At 49.5% G+C, this 19341-nt stretch overlaps 1 protein-coding gene across 1 annotated transcript in view; it reads right to left on the bottom strand.

Annotated features, from left to right (window-relative positions):
- The window catches only part of LOC142363989 (myosin heavy chain, embryonic smooth muscle isoform-like), a 51960-nt gene extending 36377 nt beyond the window's left edge, over positions 1-15583 (bottom strand). The window contains exon 1 of the mRNA XM_075441913.1: positions 15576-15583. Coding sequence (XP_075298028.1) covers positions 15576-15583 — 8 coding nt within the window. The remainder of the gene's footprint in view (positions 1-15575) is intronic.
- Between the last annotated feature and the right edge of the window lie 3758 nt (positions 15584-19341).

Genomic DNA, 19341 nt, shown 5'->3' with positions numbered 1-19341 from the left:
ACTTCAGATGAGGCCTCACCAGGGCAGTGTAGAGGGGAAGCAGAACCTCCCTCGTCCTACTGGCCACACTCTTCTTGATGCACCCTAGGATCCCATTGGCTTTCTTGGCAGCCAGGGCACACTGCTGCCTCATGGTTAACCTGTCGTCCACCAGGACACCCAGGTCCCTCTCCGCAGAGCTGCTCTCCAGCAGGTCCACCCCAAGCCTGCACTGATGCATGGGGTTGTTCCTCCCCAGGTGCAGGACCCTGCATTTGCCTTTGTTAAACCTCATCAGGTTCCTCTCTTCCCAAATTTCCAGCCTATGCAGGTCATGCTGAATGGCAGCACAGCCTTCCGCTGTGTCCACCACACCTCCCATTTTTGTGTCATCAGCAAACTTGCTGAGGGTACATTCTAACTCTTCATCCAGGTCGTTGATGAAGAAGCTAAACAAGACTGGGCCCAGCACTGACCCCTGAGGGACACCACTAGTTACCAGCCTCCAACTAGACTCAGCGCCACTGATGACAACCCTCTGAGTTCTGCCATTCAGCCAGTTCTCAATCCACTTCACCGACCACTCATGCAGCCAACACTTCCTGAGCATCCCTAGGAGGATATTATGGGAGACAGTGTGGAAAGCCTTGCTGAAGTCAAGTCAACACAACAGAACACAACACGTGAGAACACATCAGAACACAACAGAACACAACAAAACACTACACATGAGAAAACATCAGAACACGTCAGAACACAACAGAACACAACAGAACACAGCAGAACACTACACATGAGAACACAAGACAACACAACAGAACACAAAAGACCACAACAGAACACAAAAGTACACAACAGAATAGAATACTACACATGAGAACACAACAGAACAAAACCGAAAAAAACAGAACAAAACAGAACAGTACACATGAGAACACATCACAAAACAGAACACAAAAGACCACTACACATCAGAACACAACAGAACACAGCAGAACACAGCAGAACACAACAAAATACATGAGAAAACAATAGAACACAATAAAAAACCCAGAACACTAAATATGAGAACACAACAGAACACAAGAGAACACAACAGAACACAAGAGAACACAACAGAACAAAACAGAACACTACATGTGAACAGAAGAGAACACAAAAGAGCACAAGAGATCACAACAGAAAACAACAGAACACTACACATGAGAACACATCAGAACACAACAGAAGACACAGAACACAACAGAACACCACTGAACACAACACAACACAACACATGAGAACACAGCAAAACACAACAGAACGCAACAGAACACAACAGAACACTACAGAGCACAAGAGAACACTACACATAAGAACACATCAGAACACAGCAGAACACTACAGAGCACAAGAGAACACATCAGAACACAGCAGAACACAACAGAAAACAACAGAACACAACAGAACAAAACAGAACACTACACATCAGAACACAACAGAACGCTGCAGAACACAACAGAACACAGCAGAACACAGCAGAACACAAAAGAATACATCAGAACACAACAGAACACAACAAAAAACAACAGAACACTAAACATGAGAACACATGAGAACATATCAGAACACAACAGAACACAAGAGAACACTACACATGAGAACACAACAGAACACATCAGAACACATCAGAACACAACAGAAAACAACAGAACGCTACAGAACACAATACATCAGAACACAACAGAACACATAAGAACACAGCAGAACACAACAGAAAACAACAGAACACAACAGAACACAACACAATACTACACATGAGAACACATGAGAACACAATAGAACACAACAAAAAACAAAAGAACACTAAACATGAGAACGCGTGAGAACATATCAGAACACAACAGAACACAGCAAAACACAACACAATATTACAGAACACAGGAGAACACTACACGTAAACACAACAGAGTACAAGAGCTCACAACAGAACACAGCTGAACACTACACATGAGAACACATCAGAACACAACAGAAGACACAGAACACAACAGAACACCACTGAACACAACAGAACACTACACATGAGAACACTTCAAAACACAACAGGACGCAACAGAACACAAGAGAACACTACACATAAGAACACATCAGAACACAGGAGAACACTACAGAACACCACAGAACACAATACATCAGAACACAACAGAACACATCAGAACACAGCAGAACACAACAGAAAACAACAGAACACAACAGAACAAAACAGAACACTACACTTGAAAACACAGCAGAAGACAACAGAACACAAGAGAACACAGTAGAACATAACAGAACACATCAGAACGCTACACATTTGAACAGAACAGAACACAACAGAACACAACAGAACACTACAAGTGAACACAAGAGAACACAAGAGAACACAACACAACTGAACACAACAGAACACAGCAGAACACAACAGAACACAACAGAACACTACACGTGAGAACACAACAGAACACTACACATGAGAACACATCAGAACACAACAGAACACAACAGAGCATTACAGAACCACACAGAATCACAGAATAGTAGGGGTTGGAAGGGACCTCTGTGGGTCATCTAGTCCAACCCTCGTGCCAAAGCAGGGTCACCTACAGCAAGCTGCACAGGACCTTGTCAAGGCGGGTCTGGAATATCTCCAGAGAGGGAGACTCCACAACCTCTCTGGGCAGCCTGTTCCAGTGCTCCGTCACCCTCAGAGGGACGAAGTTCTTCCTCATGTTCAGACGGAACTTCCTGTGCCTCAGTTTGTGCCCATTGCCCCTTGTCCTGTCACTGGGCACCACTGAAAAGAGCTTGGCCCCATCCTCCTGACAGCCACCCTTCAGATATTTGTAAGCGTTTATAAGGTCCCCTCGCAGCCTTCTCTTCTTCAGGCTGAACAAGCAGAACATCAGAACACATGTGAACACATCAGAACACAACAGAACGCAACAGAACACAACAGAACACTACAGAGCACAAGAGAACACTACACATAAGAACACATCAGAACACAGCAGAACACTACAGAGCACAAGAGAACACATCAGAACACAGCAGAACACAACAGAAAACAACAGAACACAACAGAACAAAACAGAACACTACACATCAGAACACAACAGAACGCTGCAGAACACAACAGAACACAGCAGAACACAGCAGAACACAAAAGAATACATCAGAACACAACAGAACACAACAAAAAACAACAGAACACTAAACATGAGAACACATGAGAACATATCAGAACACAACAGAACACAAGAGAACACTACACATGAGAACACAACAGAACACATCAGAACACATCAGAACACAACAGAAAACAACAGAACGCTACAGAACACAATACATCAGAACACAACAGAACACATAAGAACACAGCAGAACACAACAGAAAACAACAGAACACAACAGAACACAACACAATACTACACATGAGAACACATGAGAACACAATAGAACACAACAAAAAACAAAAGAACACTAAACATGAGAACGCGTGAGAACATATCAGAACACAACAGAACACAGCAAAACACAACACAATATTACAGAACACAGGAGAACACTACACGTAAACACAACAGAGTACAAGAGCTCACAACAGAACACAGCTGAACACTACACATGAGAACACATCAGAACACAACAGAAGACACAGAACACAACAGAACACCACTGAACACAACAGAACACTACACATGAGAACACTTCAAAACACAACAGGACGCAACAGAACACAAGAGAACACTACACATAAGAACACATCAGAACACAGGAGAACACTACAGAACACCACAGAACACAATACATCAGAACACAACAGAACACATCAGAACACAGCAGAACACAACAGAAAACAACAGAACACAACAGAACAAAACAGAACACTACACTTGAAAACACAGCAGAAGACAACAGAACACAAGAGAACACAGTAGAACATAACAGAACACATCAGAACGCTACACATTTGAACAGAACAGAACACAACAGAACACAACAGAACACTACAAGTGAACACAAGAGAACACAAGAGAACACAACACAACTGAACACAACAGAACACAGCAGAACACAACAGAACACAACAGAACACTACACGTGAGAACACAACAGAACACTACACATGAGAACACATCAGAACACAACAGAACACAACAGAGCATTACAGAACCACACAGAATCACAGAATAGTAGGGGTTGGAAGGGACCTCTGTGGGTCATCTAGTCCAACCCTCGTGCCAAAGCAGGGTCACCTACAGCAAGCTGCACAGGACCTTGTCCAGGCGGGTCTGGAATATCTCCAGAGAGGGAGACTCCACAACCTCTCTGGGCAGCCTGTTCCAGTGCTCCGTCACCCTCAGAGGGACGAAGTTCTTCCTCATGTTCAGACGGAACTTCCTGTGCCTCAGTTTGTGCCCATTGCCCCTTGTCCTGTCACTGGGCACCACTGAAAAGAGCTTGGCCCCATCCTCCTGACAGCCACCCTTCAGATATTTGTAAGCGTTTATAAGGTCCCCTCGCAGCCTTCTCTTCTTCAGGCTGAACAAGCAGAACATCAGAACACATGTGAACACATCAGAACACAACAGAACGCAACAGAACCTTACACATCAGAACACAACAGAACACAACAGAAGACTACAACTGAGAACACAATAGAACACAACAGAACAGAACACTGCACCTGAGAACACATCAGAACAAAACAGAACACAACAGAACACTACACATGAAAACACAACAGAACACAAAAGAACACAACCAAACACAACACAATACTACACATGAGAACACATCAGAACACAACAGAACACGAGAACACTACACATGTGAACAGAATTGAACAGAACAGAACAGAACAGAACACTACACATGAGAACACAACAGAATAGTACACATGAGAACACATCAGAACACCAGAGAACACAACAGAACACAATATAACACAACAGAACACATCAGAACACAGGAGAACAATATAAATGAGAACACAAGAAAACATATCAGAACACAATAGAACGTCAGAACACATCAGAACACAACAGAAAAAAAACAGAACACAGCAGAACACAACAGAACACAGCAGAACAAAACAGAAAAAACCAGAGCAATACAGGTGAACAAAAGAGAATACAACAGAACACTGCACATCAGAACACAACAGAACACAAAAGAACAAATCAAAAAACAACAGACCACTAAACATGAGTACACACCAGAACACAGGAGAACACAACACAACACTACAGAACGCAACAGAACACTACATGTGAACACAACAGAAGAGAAGAAGGAAAGAAAACAGAATTAGTTGCCTGGACAGGTTGCAAAAAAAATATATACGTATTCCCTCAGGGATAGGTTCTTACCTATGTACACTTTCCCTATGTCCAAACAAAAAATTAATTCAAATAGTGTTACATGTCCTTACAGAAACTGTATATCTGATGTTTCCTTCTTCAGTAGTTATCCCTAAACAAATTTTCTTCTGTGCTAAACACATATGCTTCTAGTATTAGGGCATGTAGATCGCAGCCAGAAGAGGTTTACCTGGAAAGCGGTTGCTCAGCCTCATCTGCCCATGGCACTGCTCGCACAGAGGCACAGAGACTGGGGCTGCTTGCTTGTCCTGCTATCTGAAATTTCAAAAGTAGACCAGGCGTGCCTGCCGGGCGCTTTTCGCAGCCCTGCTCTGAAAATGCGAACATCTGCAGATAGCTCGCAGGCAGAAAGAGCTAGCCTGGAAAGCTGTTGCTCAGCCTCATCTGCCCATGGCACTGCTCGCACAGAGGCACAGAGACTGGGGCTGCTTGCTTGTCTTGCCACCTCAAACTTCAAACGTAGCTTTGGGGGTCCATGCCAGGCGCCATTCACAGCACTGCTTCAAAAATACGAACGTCTGCAGATAGCTCGCAGCCAGAAAGAGCTAGACTGGAAAGCTGTTGCTCAGCCCCATCTGCCCATGGCACTGCTCGCACAGAGGCACAGAGACTGAGGCTGCTTGCTTGTCTTGCCCCCTCCAACTTCAAACGCATATCTGGGGGTCCGTGCAAAAGGCTCCGGCAGCCCTGCTCCAAAAATGCTAACGTCTGCAGATAGCTCGCTGCCAGAAAGAGATAGCCTGGAAAGCTGTTGCTCAGCCTCATCTGCTCATGGCACTGTTCGCACAGAGACACAAAGACTGGGGCTGCTTGCTTGCCTTGCCACCTCAAACTTCAAACGTATATTAAGGGGTCCCTGCTGGGCCCTTTTTGCAGCCCTGCTCCCAAAACGCGAACATCTGCAGCTAGCTCGCAGCCAAAAGTGGCTAGCCTGGAAAGCTGTTGCTCAGCCTCATCTGCCCATGGCACTGCTCGCACAGAGGCACAGAGACTGGGGCTGCTTGCTTTTCTTGCCACCTCAAACTTCAAATGTATCTTTGGGGGTACATGCCAGGCGCCATTCGCAGCACTGCTCCAAAAATACAAACGTCTGCAGATAGCTCGCAGCCAGAAAGAGCTAGCCTGGAAAGCTGTTGCTCAGCCCCATCTGCCCAGGGCACTGCTCGCAGAGAGGCATAGAGACTGGGGCTGCTTGCTTGTCTTGCCACCTCAAACTTCAAACCTAGCCTGGGAATGGGAGGAGTCTCTGCCAGGCGCCTGCACAGCATTGCTCCGAGAATGCGAACGTCTGCAGATAGCTCGCAGGCAGAAGGGGCTAGCCTGGAAAGCTGTTGCTCAGCCTCATCTGCCCATGGCACTGCTCGCACAGAGGCACAGAGACTGGGGCTACTTGCTTGTTTGCCCTGTCGAACTTCAAACGTACCTTTGAGGGTTCGTGCCGGGCTCCTCCGGCGGAAGAGCTCCGAAAATACAAACGTCTGCACATAGCTAGCAGCCAGAAAAAGCCAGTCTGGAAAGCTGTTGCTCAGCCTCTTCTGCCCATGGCACTGCTCTCACAGAGGCACAGAGACTGGGGCTGCTTACTTGTCTTGCCCTCTCAAATTTCAAACGTAGATTTGGGTGTCCGTGCTGGGGGCTACAACATCCCTGCTAAAAAAGTGCTAACGTCTGCAGATAGCTCTCAGCTAGAAAGACCTAGCCTGGAAAACTGTTGCTCAGCCTCATCTGCCCATGGCACTGCTCGCACAGAGGCACAGAGACTGGGACTGCTTGATTGTCTTGCCCCCTCAAACTTCAAACGTAGCTTTGGGGGTCCGTTTAGGGGGCCTCCAGCAGCCCTGCTCTGAATATGCGAACGTCTGCAGATAGCTCACAGCTTAACAGGAAGAATGATGTGGGGAGCTGGAAACGTAAGAATGGGTCATTCCTCCCTTTTCCCCACCGCTGTTTGAGCAGGAGCAGAGTGTAGTTCCGCAGGCATTTGTGACCAGCTGCAGTTTGCGTAACGCACTTTCCATGGGACTCGCACCACAGATGGGGAAGATACTGCGGAAAAGTCACCTGCTGTGTTTACACGTGACAGGCAGTGATGGTCTGGGGCTGTGACTGCCCTGAGGTGGGGGTCCTCGCTGCTGCAGAAAGACAGCAGCAGGCAGTTAATACAGAGTTTTTGCAAAGTGTTTCCTTCTCATCCCTCCCAAATGAATAGAGACAGTGTTTATTAGGGAACTCGGTCACCAAGACGTGTGGGTTTTTTATTCTTTCAACCCTCAGACTTACGGCAAGAGCTAGCAGTACGGGAGAGGCAACAAGAAGTCACCCGAAAGTCAGCGCCCAGTTCTCCGACTCTAGACTGTGAAAAGATGGATTCGGCTGTCCAGGCATCTCTCTCCTTGCCAGCTACACCTGTTGGAAAAGGATCAGAAAATAGTTTTCCTTCCCCAAAATGTATAATTTGTAGAATCTGTGTCTAGTTGTTAGGCAGTACCTGCAGCTTGTTAACAAACAATTTCAGGCCAGGTGCTTGTTGGTGAACTTCAAGTAAGTGTAGGTAGGGGTGGATCCCACCTGCATTGGATCAGGTGTGTTTAAATCCTGGGCAGCATCAGGTGCATTTAAGGAGTATAATCAGTAAACAGCATGGAGAAGCAGGATGGTGAAGCTTAGATACTGCTTTTACCTGGGCAAGGGTTTGTGCTCTGCAGTGGATGCCTGCAGCAGAGCTCTGAAGACCTTTGAGATCGCAGGGAAGTGCAGTGGCTGATATTTCTGCTTAAATGTGGGGCAGCAGTGGTGAGTAAATAGTGGGCAGTAATTCAAACAGTCTAGACTGCCCCTGTTACAACACACACTTTTTGGGGGTCTTGTTTTCTCTATGAGGCAGCAGGGTGTTAGTCCAGTCCGCTTCCCTGTCTGGAAGGCTCTGGACAACTGCAAGGATTAATACGTTATTTTTCAAATTAGAAAGAATAGATTCCAGGGGAAGCTCTGGCTGGATTAGATGGATTGCAGGCAATAGCCTTGCAGATGGAGAGTGCGAGAGCTCTGTGTGTAGTTCTAATGGGAAAGAGGGCAGTGGACAGGAATTAAGCTTTTTCGTTTTTCCATGGCTAGTGATCATGTAGTCTGCGTGTTATTGTGGGGTAATTGTGTGAATAGCATGCAGTAGGATTTTAGATTTACTTTTTTACGTTGGAGTTTATTTATTGAAATTGAAACAAACAAAAAAAAAACAAATAAAAAATCCTGTGGAGAAGTGCAGCAGGTAATAAAATGTGTCTGTGTTTGCAGCTATACCAAATGGATTTGGTACCAGCCCCCTTACTCCTTCGGCTAGAATATCTGCACTCAACATTGTGGGAGATCTGTTGCGGAAAGTGGGGGTGAGTGCTCTGAACTGAAGTATTCCTGTCTCGGTGGGGTTGTCACTGAGCTTTCATCCTTGTGCACAATCACAAGGTCTTGGCCTGTGCTGTAGTTTCCAAAGCATCCATATTCAGTGTTTAGTATGTGATAATGTATTTTTTTTAATGATCTTGATTTGTAAAGCATATTACTAAGGTTCTGATTCCAACTTTGGGTGATGAAATTCATATTTGGAGTAAGAAGTTTCTCAAGCACTTTGGTGTATGGGGTTAGACACTGTCAGCCACTTGTTCTTACCTCAGGTGTGGCCTGTGGCTTCCTCTCTAGTGAGACCCAGGTGCAGAACTGGCACTCAGACTCTGGGTGCCTGCTGCACAGTAACTGTGTCATGGGAGGGGAGCTGAGATCATGCCTGGGGAGATCTGCAACAGGTGCTGAAAACAGAAAAAAAAGTAGAAGCCTGTGATAAGAAAGTGAGAAAATAAATCAGGAGAAAGCCAAATGTTCCCATCTGTAGTTGATGGGGAATTGAAATGCGTGAGCCTTTAAAGGGATTACCACAATAAGCAAGGAAGAAGTGGTTTAAACATCTGTTACAGTGTTGTTTAGGATGCCAGGCTTTCCAGTTGAATGAAGGCGACTCTTGAGTTATGAGAAGCTTGTTGACGTGCCTCAGTGGCTGGTGTTCTGAGTGGAAGCATGGGTAGCCTCCGTGTCTCGCCACCGGTGCTGGCTTTCCTCTGTCTCTTGTGGTTAGCATTGAGAACAGCAATAGCTGCAGTACAGACAGTTGTTTTAGCAAAGTTTGAAATTAAAAATTAACTCATTGTTCATGTTTGGAGTCGGTGGGCTCGTAGCTGGTTTGAAAGGGCAGCAGGATAACTCGGGGCTATGGAGTGACATGTTTAAAATGGGATCATTGTGAGTAAGAGTCTGCAGGGGATTTAGAGAGCTTAAGCACAATCCCGTGTGATTACTCTGCAAGGACAGGAAATGCCAAATAAGCATGCTTGTTCCCAGCCTGCTCCGAGACACACGCTCTGCCACTGGTACAAAATTCCAGCTCATGCATTTGTTCAGTAACGATTAGAGGATGTTTAGGATTTCTGTGGCTTTGGCTACTCATAAGATGCCTCATCCTGAGCCTCAGACTCCATTTCTCTGCAAGAAGTTTCCCCTCAGCTTTTTTGCATGCAGCTGAGATAGAGTCACTTGGCACAGATCACACAGGCTATTTCCAGCTGATAGATGCTTTGAGACCAAGAGGTAGGTAGTTATCTATATCTCACAGGGTCACAGAATGGTGGGGGTTGGAAGGGACCTCTGTGGGTCACCCGGTCCAGCCCCCTGCCAAAGCAGGGTCAACCAGAGCAGGCTGCACAGGACCTTGTCCAGGAGGGTTTGAGTATCTCTAGAGAAGGAGACTCCACAGCCTCTCTGGGTAGCCTGTTCTAGTGCTCTGTCACCCTCAGAGTGAAGAAGTTGTTCTTCATGTTCAGCTGGAACTTCCTATTCTTCAATTTGTGCCTGTTGCCCCTTGTCGCTGGGCACCACTGAAAAGAATCTGGCCCCATCCTCTTGACACCGACCCTGAAGATGTTTCTAGGCAGTTATAAGGTCCCCTCTCTGCCTTCTCTTCTCCAGGCTGAACAAGCCCAGCTCCCTTAGCCTTTCCTCGTAGGAGAGATGCTCCAGTCCCCTCACCATCTTTGCAGCCCTCCGCTGGACTCTCTCCAGTAGCTCCTCATCTTTCTTGAACTGGGGAGCCCAGAACTGGACAGACTACTGCAGATGGGGCCTCACTAGGACCAAGTAGAGGGGAAGGAGAACCTCCCTCGACCTGCTGACCACAATATATCTGCCTATATAGCCACTGAGTAAGCTTGCATGGATTTCTAGAACACTGTGTAGTGTTCACTTACTTGTGATAGCATGCCAGTGTCTTATCAGTGGAATATTTTTCTACGTGGAATGGGACCAAGCCCCGTGTTTGGGGAGATGAGGTTTTGTCTCCGCTGTATGCATTTGCAAGTGTATGAATGCTCCCATGCGCAGGGTCGATGTAACAAATTGTTGCAAGGACTTTCTGCTAGACCGGACTGCTACTGAAGCAAAGCCTCAGTTTGTGACAGACAGCAGAAAGGGCAGGGGGTGTGCTGCAGTGAAGGAGAGAATCAGGATTTTGGCCTCCCTTCTGGCAGGAGTCAGCAGATGAGGCAGAGACTGTCACCTTGTACAGGGGAACAAGATCTCACCAGGCTTGCTGCGAAGTAATACAGATGAGGTACAGACCACAGAGACAGGCTTAGTTGCTGCCTTGGGTTCCTCGTCTGATGCTGTAGCGCTTCTTGTTCTGAAGCATACCAATGGCACTTAAGAAACTGGCTTTGTTTTGCAGGCCAAGATTAAGAAAGAAATGCTAGAAGGCATTGCCCTGGAGAAAAAAATTCGAATTTCCAAATACAAACTCCCAAATACAAAGTCCCTCGCAAAACTTGAGGATTCTGCTTTAGGCTCTGTCTTAGACTTCTGATTAGCTTATGCCAGCCTTACTGCAGCTGCTGAAGCAGGAAGTTTTGGTAACTGCTGCTAGGAATTGGCTTCCTTATTTTAGGTAATTAATTGAGTGTTGATAGGTTGTAAAATCTGAGCCCTGATGGAGCTGAGTCACGCGTGGCAGTCTGCGTCAGCGTCTCGTTGTGTGGGTTTCCTTTGTGGTTGGATGACAGAGAAAATGACAGCTTTGTTCCCATTCAGTTCAGCTTTCGCCAAAGGTGATCACACTGGGTTCCTGATCGTGGTGATATTGGGGTCATGACACAGCCTGAACTTGAGCAGCAAAATACTTCCTCTTAATGGTATTACTTTTTTGACGTCATTTTTTTTTTCCCCTTTCACAGGCCTTAGAATCCAAATTAGCTGCTTGCAGAAATTTTGCAAAGGACCAGGCATCACGGAAATCCTACATTTCAGGGAATGTTAACAGCGGCGTGATGAACAGCAATGGCACAAAGTACCCTCATCCGGGACATACTTCTTTCTTTGACAAAGGGTAAGTAAGGATATGCTTTTATCCTGAAAGGGAGTGTGTTTCAGGATGCTACTTGGAGCAGAAGTTATTCTTGGTTTGTCTTTAGCCCACCACAGCTTTCATCCTATAGGACAAATAAATTGTGGAGCCAGTCTCAAGGGGATGGGGAGGGTGACAGTGCTGATTTCTGTAAAGCAAAGAGCAAAGCAAGCGTGATTGTCTCATAGCTGGCAGGGTGTCAGTGCCTGTCCTGTCCCTCTGCTGCCGAATCTCTTGGCAGCTGCATCTCAGGTAATAAAAAAATCAACCCAGGCAGCAAACCTGCTGGTGAAGTGAACGTGCCGTTCGAAAGGATCTCAAGTAAGTAGCGGTGGAGTTGCCATAGCTACTGGTGTGCTCGCACGGGGGAAGTACGTGATGGCAAATCTGGAGGTTCCCTTGGTGAGAACAGCTGAGTGCAGGCAGCAAATGTTCGCTTGGAGTGTGGTGTCCTGTTTGCTCTACTTCCCCCTCTATGAGGGGAAAAAGAAAACGTCATTAAGGGCATAGTTCTGGCTGATCGAGGGAGCAACTGCTTCCATGCTGTCTGTGCTGTGCGTCAGCCGTGAAGCCAGAAACTGCTTTCACAGGAGAAACGACCCCGTGTGTCTCCCGTGACTCGCCCGTGGTCAGGGCTTTCCGCACATCCTCAATACAGAATTTATTTTGGAGAAGTAAATGAGCAGTTGCCGACCTGAAGAGTGCTGTATACAGAGCAGACAAGCTGAGCTTCCTACATTCATCCTCGTTTGAGCTGAATTGTGTTGCTACGTGGGTAGCGGGGCAAGTTGCATCTTAGAAACTGGTATTCAGAGTTTTTTTAGAGTCACTGTTGTTTGCTGGTTTTGGAAAAGAAGACTTTGGAGACATAACAAAGTCAGTGTCCTGTGCAAATCGGACAGACTTTTGGGTTGTCTGTGCACTGCAAGGCTGGCTGGGGTCTGTGCATCACCACGGCAGCTCACACTTGCAGGGCACGGGCGATATTTCAGGTACAAGCTGTCAGGGTAGTTGCTAGGGAGAGATTATAGCTGTTCTTAGGAGGCAGCATGGCTATATCGAGTTGTGGTGTGACAAATAAGCTGATTGCTGTGCGGGGTGGGGTCACTTTTAATTATCTGGATTGTCATCACACTTGCTATCTGGGCTGGCTGCCTGGAGTTACCAGCAGGTTGTAGCTGAAAAAGGTTTAGAAACCCACCCTCCTGAAAACTAACTTCTACAGCAGAGCTGGAGGATGTTAGTGGGCTAGAAAAGGGAGTGGAAATGACTGACGTCCTTATCAGAAGGTTGTTAGAGATCCCTGCTGTCCTGTCCTCCTCCTCTGCGCGCCCACATGCTGTTGACAGCGGATGGCCCGTGCCTCTTCCCCGCATCGGCTCCTGCTCAATCTCGCTGCCCCTGTGGAGGCCTCTGAGTGCTGGGGCTGATCGCAGTGTCTGTGCTGGGCACGCGTCTCCGTGGCTGCCGTGTAAAACCTCTACAACTTTGCACGTGTAAGCTGAACCGAGCTCTGAACCGCAATGTGGTCAGCCCCATCACGCCCGCACGCTGCAGCAGCCGCCCAGCTCCAGCCGCGCTGGCAGGAGTCGGATCTGGAGCATGCGGCGGTGGCTGGGCACGAGGGGCTGAGGCAAGGCATGCCTTGCTTATCCCCTCTTCTCCTCTCTCCCCAGCCCCTGTACTCTCCTCCCTGTCCCTCATTGTTGCTGGAGCCTGAAACAGCCACATGTGATTGTAGATGCCATCCCATCTGCAGCCGCTGCCTAAAGAGCAGCCGGTTGTTGGGTGGTGGGAATGGGACAGAGGTAACTCAGCTGCAGCATTACATTTCCCCTTCCTTTCCTTCCTCTGCCATTGTGTTGGTTAAAGTGTTTGGCCAGTCTCCATCTCCTGTCAAACATCTGCTCTTTGCTTGCTGAGCGGAGCTGAGCAGGCAGCCGAAGACAGCGATGGGCAGGAGCTGACATAGGGGAGCGTCACTTTAGCAGAGGCCTGGAGGACAGCTGGGCCCGCAGCGAGGCTTTGCTGGGGAATTGGAAGAGTCAGGACTTGCCTACTTTTTCAAAACTCAATGTCTGCTGTGAGATTAGATTCCTGCAGACTTGTTCCTTCAGGAATGTGCTGTTACTGTTCGGATGCCCGGGCATGGCAGAACAGCACCTGAGGATGTTCTCGAATAGATACTTGTTTTTTTTGGTGTTGTAATATTTCTTAATTGGTTATTAACTTCGATCCAGTTGGGGAACAAAATGGCTCTGACTTTGATGGGCTCTGCAGAGCCTTGGCACTTGAACAGCAGAGCTGAGGCAGCATGTGAGCCAGCATGTAGTGTTTGTTGCTTGAGGCATGAACTCCGTGTTCACTGCTCCCCCACTCCCCTCCCTGCACTCTTATCAAAGTCCTTGTAGATGGTGTTTATGCTTAGATTATTTTGGTCAATCTGCTGGGCTTTGTTTTATTCAAACAAGCTCAGGTTTGAATGTGAGAAGCACCTCTGCTTGCACACTTGTAGCAGTCCCGTGAAGCACGTAGGGATATTTACACAGTGCACACAGTTACCCCAACCCTGATCGTAATACATCAGGCAGTGAAAGCAGGGCGGTCTTCCCGTTCCCTAGTCCGCCTTATGAAAAAGTTTTCCTGGAAAAGAGGGACGTGTGGGTACCTCGGATGCAGGTGAGTAATCCCATGTCCTGTAACGTGCTTTGCAATGCTCCAGGCTTTTATCTGGGTCACGCGCTTGCGGCCGTGGAGTATGGTGGGAGTGCTGGTTTTTGCTGAAATAGGACCCCTCGTCTGCCCGGGCAGAGGTGGAAGGGGAGAGGTCTGGTGAGGTTCAGCTGAACACCTTTGCTTTGCCCCATCCCTTGCGTCCAGGGTTATGGCCAAGAATGTCTTTATCGTGTGCATAAACTGTTTCAATTTTTCTCCACTAAGCGTGAAAAGGTCGTATTCCCCACCTTTGTCATGGGTAAATGAATTCATTTGCAATGATAAGCTGCATGCGTTTTAACTCGGTGCTTGGAGGTGCAGAGTCGGTGGTTGTGCTAACTGCGTGGGGTAGTTCTCTCAGCGTTACAAACTAATGGTCCATGATCAAAGCCTGAGGCCGCAATCCCTCTCTTTCTCCTTACTTTAGATAAACTCCTCTGCTGCTGTGACCTGTTGCAAACATAAGATCGAGTGCTGCTTGCTTTCTTGATCTAATCAATAGTTCTTCAAATACATGCATGGTTCTGAATGAATCAGTCACATCAGAGATACAGGATGAAGTATCCCTGCTGTTAATTTAGTGAATTTTGAAAGTTAGTTTGCCCTTTGGTCGTGTATTTCCTTCGACGTTTCATTGCTGTCGTCTTGTCGATGCTCGGTTGCCGTGGTTCTGGCCGATGGGAAAGCCAATAAAGGCACAGATGTGCTGGGAGCCAGCCAGGGTTGCAGAGCAGGGGCGGAGGACGGTGTGATCAGCAGCGTGCGCGTCGAGACAGCAGTGCTCCGGCTCGGTGCCACTGTCCCTGCCCGCCATAGCCGTGCCAGCTGGAAGCAGCCTGCGCAGACCCCGGGGTCCCGGGCTCTGCGGGGGGATCCTGGGCACAGGGGCTCGGTGCAGGCACCACCTCCAGCATCCAAGGGTCTGGCTCGTCTCCCTCATCTGCCTCTCGAGGGAGCGCGGACGGTTCCCTGTGCTGTCGAAAGGTGCAGGTCCCTGCCAGCTTCATCTGCCACAGCCTTGTCCCCATCTTCCTTCTTGCATCTCCATGCTGGGCGTTCCTCTGCCTCCTTGTGCTGTTACTGCTGCTTGGGTGTGTTTCAAAGCACTGCCCTGCCTGAAAACTCCCTTTTCCTCTTGTTTTATTGGGGGGCTGGTCTCCAAGCATGCTTTGAGCCCATCCATTTACTCCTCAGCAACAGGAGAATTTTCTGCTGAGGCTTTGTTGGATACTTAGAGTTGAGAGAGTCTTGGAGATAAGGTGCCAAGCACAAAATACAGCTTGGAATAAAGATTAATATGTAAAAATCTGTCTTTAGCAATCACAGGGCAGAGAGAGCAGTTGGAAACAGGCACAAGGTCCACGACACTGCACGGGCAGGCAGTCAGGAGCATCCATCAGAAACCACTGCTGGGGCTGTTCCCAGCAGGGACTGGGGCTTCGGCTCCCTGTGAAGCACCCCTGAGCCCAGTTTCTTAGGAAGCCCAGAGCAAGGGCGCAGCGCGGGCCCCGCAGAGTGGGTCGGGTCTGAGGGATGGCGAAATGAGGCAGAAGCAGCAGGCAAGTGATCTGGCTGGGATTAATGGCTGCGGACAGGTCTCCAGGCTGTCGGGCAGCGTCAGCTCCGTGCAGGAGCCCCGCGCCTGTGTCAGGCCTGGGCAGAGTGGCTGAAGGCTGGAGCGATGCGTGTGCTCCTCCCGGCACTGTCAGAGACGTTGGAGACCGGGCGCAAGGACTTCTCTTCTCCGCTCTCCTCTGGGAGGTTAGCCAGGAGTCATCCAGCATACTTTATTTGTTATTTTTCACAGTTCCTCTGTTTAATGTATTTTAATTTCACAGAATCACAGAATGGTGGGGGTTGGAAGGGACCTCTGTGGGTCTCCAGCCCAACCCCCTGCCCAAGCAGGGTCACCCAGAGCAGGCTGCACAGCACTGCGTCCAGGTGGGGCTGGAATATCTCCAGAGAAGGAGACTCCACAGCCTCCCTGGGCAGCCTGGGCCAGGGCTCCGTCACCCTCAGAGGGAAGAAGTTCTTCCTCGTGTTCAGCTGGAGCTTCCTCTGCTTCAGTCTGTGCCCGTTGACCCTTGTCCTGTCGCTGGGCACCTACTTACTGCAGGGGGATGGGCTAGATGGCCTCTGAAGGTCCCTTCCAACCCAAACCATTCTGTGAAAGAGCAGCCCGGAGTTTAGTGCAGGAAACGTGACAGAGTTGTAGAGCTGGGCTTGAACGCAGCTCATCAGACCTGAGCACACCCAGGCTGCTGACGTGGAATGCCACTTTTCTCTGATCCTTTCAGAAGGGAGCAAAGTACCACGTTTTAATCCAGTTTGGGTTGTTTTTTTTTGTTGTTGTTTGGTTTTGTTTTCCCCCCCCATCCTACTTGTCAGAGGTGCTTCCGAGCTGTTAACTAATTTGCAGAGTCGTGTCAGGATCAGGTTGGCTTCATGGCCCGTCATCCAAATGTAGACAGTGAGATACGTCTGCCCCTGAGCTTCTTCCAGCAGCTTTTTACTGCGTGCAGCCAGGGAGGCACCTCCCTGTATCAAGGCAATGCTCGAATGGGAGTTGAAGTTTCCGGCTCAATGGGGAGGAGGTGGGAAAGGTGGTTTCTCCCTGCTCTGAGCCAGGCTGTGCTAGTGTGGGTGTTTAACAGCGAGGCTTTCGACACGGTTTCCCATAATATCCTTCTAGGGAAGCTCAGGAAGTGTGGACTGGAGGAATGCTCGGTGCGGTGGATTGAGAACTGGCTGAATGGCAGAGCTCAGCGGGTTGTCATCAGTGGTGCTGAGTCTAGTTGGAGGCCAGTAACTAGTGGTGTCCCCCAGGGGTCAGTACTGGGCCCAGCCTTGTTCAACTTCTTCATCAATGACCTGTATGAAGAGACGGAGTGTACCCTCAGCAAGTTTGCTGATGACACCAACCTGGGAGGTGTGATAGACACACCGGAAGGCTGTGCTGCCATTCAGCGTGACCTGGACAGGCTGGAGAGCTGGTCAGAGAGGAACCTGATGAGGTTCAACAAGGGCAAGTGCAGGGTCCTGCACCTGGGGAGGAACAACCCCAGGCACCAATACAGGCTGGGGCGGACCTGCTGGAGAGCAGCTCTGTGGAGAGGGACCTGGGTGTCCTGGTGGATGACAGGTTGACCATGAGCCAACAGTGTGCCCTGGCTGCCAAGAAGGCCAATGGGATCCTGGGGTGCATCAAAAGGAGTGTGGGCAGCAGGGTGAGGGAAGTTCTCCTTCCCCTCTACTCTGCCCTGGTGAGGCCCCATCTGGAGTACTGTGTCCAGTTCTGGGCACCCCAGTTCAAGAAAGATGAAGAGCTACTGGAGAGAGTCCAGTGGAGGGCTACGAGGATGGTGAGGGTACTGGAGCATCTCTCCTACGAGGAGAGGTTGAGGGAACTGGGCTTGTTCAGCCTGAAGAAGAGAAGGCTGCGAGGGGACCTTAGAAATGCTGATAAATATCTGCAGGGTGGGTGTCAGGAGGATGGGGCCAGACTCTTTCCAGTGGTGCCCAGCGACAGGACAAGGGGCAACGGGCACAAACTGAAGCTGAGGAAGTTCCAGCTGAACACGAGGAAGAACTTCTTCCCTCTGAGGGTGACGGAGCCCTGGCCCAGGCTGCCCAGGGAGGCTGTGGAGTCTCCTTCTCTGGAGATATTCCAGCCCCACCTGGACGCGGTGCTGTGCAGCCTGCTCTGGGTGACCCTGCTTGGGCAGGGAGTTGGGCTGGGTGACCCACAGAGGTCCCTTCCAACCCCCACCATTCTGAGATTCTATGGGGAAAGGAAACAGCCTGACTCCCTGCGGCAGCGAGCTGCGTTACCATGGGAATCTGTTCTTGCTAGCGACTGTCGGGATTTTAGCTCTTCATGGAAGGAGCTTGTGACTGCCCAGTGCAATAGCAGCAGCCTCTGAGGTTGCTGGCGGGGTTTTTTCATCCCTGACGCAGGAGCTGCAAGGTCACAGGTGAATGTGCGCAGCACAGGAACAGGAGTGCGGAAACCTCGCTGCTCTGCCCGGGGATGCAGTCGTGAGCCACCGCGCGTGGGCTGGTGGCATCTCGGTCCCGTGGGCAGTGACGGCAGCGAGCGGGATGTGCTCCGCGGAGTGGGCGCAGCCTGGGACCCCGGAACTGCCGTCTCCTGGCTTGGCTTCGAGCTCGTCAGGAGAGCCCTCGGCTTCTCTTCCTTCTTGCTTCTACTCACCGCAGCTCGCAGCTCTGGGCAACAGAGGCTGTCTCCTCAGGTGTCCCCTCTCCCAAACGTAGCTCTGCCAGGAGGGATCTCAATGGCATCTTCTGGGGTGCCGGTGGTTCGGGCGAAGCTGGTGAAGGGCTGCCGAGGCAGCACTTGGGAGCCAGCAGACGTCGAGGTAGGGACCTTGCAGGGCTGGGGGAGTTCTCCCTCGCCTTTGTTATTACAAACCCGACTGTGAGGGCAGGGTGCTGGTTCTGGGACAACAGTGGGGGTGGACGTGCTGTCCTGATATGGGGATGCCATCGCTTCTGGTTGTCAAGGCTGTGGTGGTGGTGATGATCAGCAGATGGTGATCCTGGGCAGACGCTGTGTGTTGAGCCTGATCACAGAAGATCTGCCAAAGCCAGAACGGAGTAGAGATGGAAAAGCTGTCAGACCCGTGTTCTCCTCTCGCAGCCCACCAGCACCCGTGAAGAGGGGAGGGAAGCTGGCCATGGGGAGCGAGCCTGCAGCGCTGCTGTGCCCGGCCCCTCAGCTGCCCAGAGCCCGGCGTGGGGGCCTGGGGTCTGCGCAGGAGCTGCTTGTCCTCCTGGGGTGGTCAT

Source organism: Opisthocomus hoazin, chromosome 23 (assembly GCF_030867145.1).
Source record: "Opisthocomus hoazin isolate bOpiHoa1 chromosome 23, bOpiHoa1.hap1, whole genome shotgun sequence".
Taxonomy (NCBI): domain Eukaryota; kingdom Metazoa; phylum Chordata; class Aves; order Opisthocomiformes; family Opisthocomidae; genus Opisthocomus; species Opisthocomus hoazin.
This window is presented reverse-complemented; position numbering and strand designations above follow the sequence as displayed.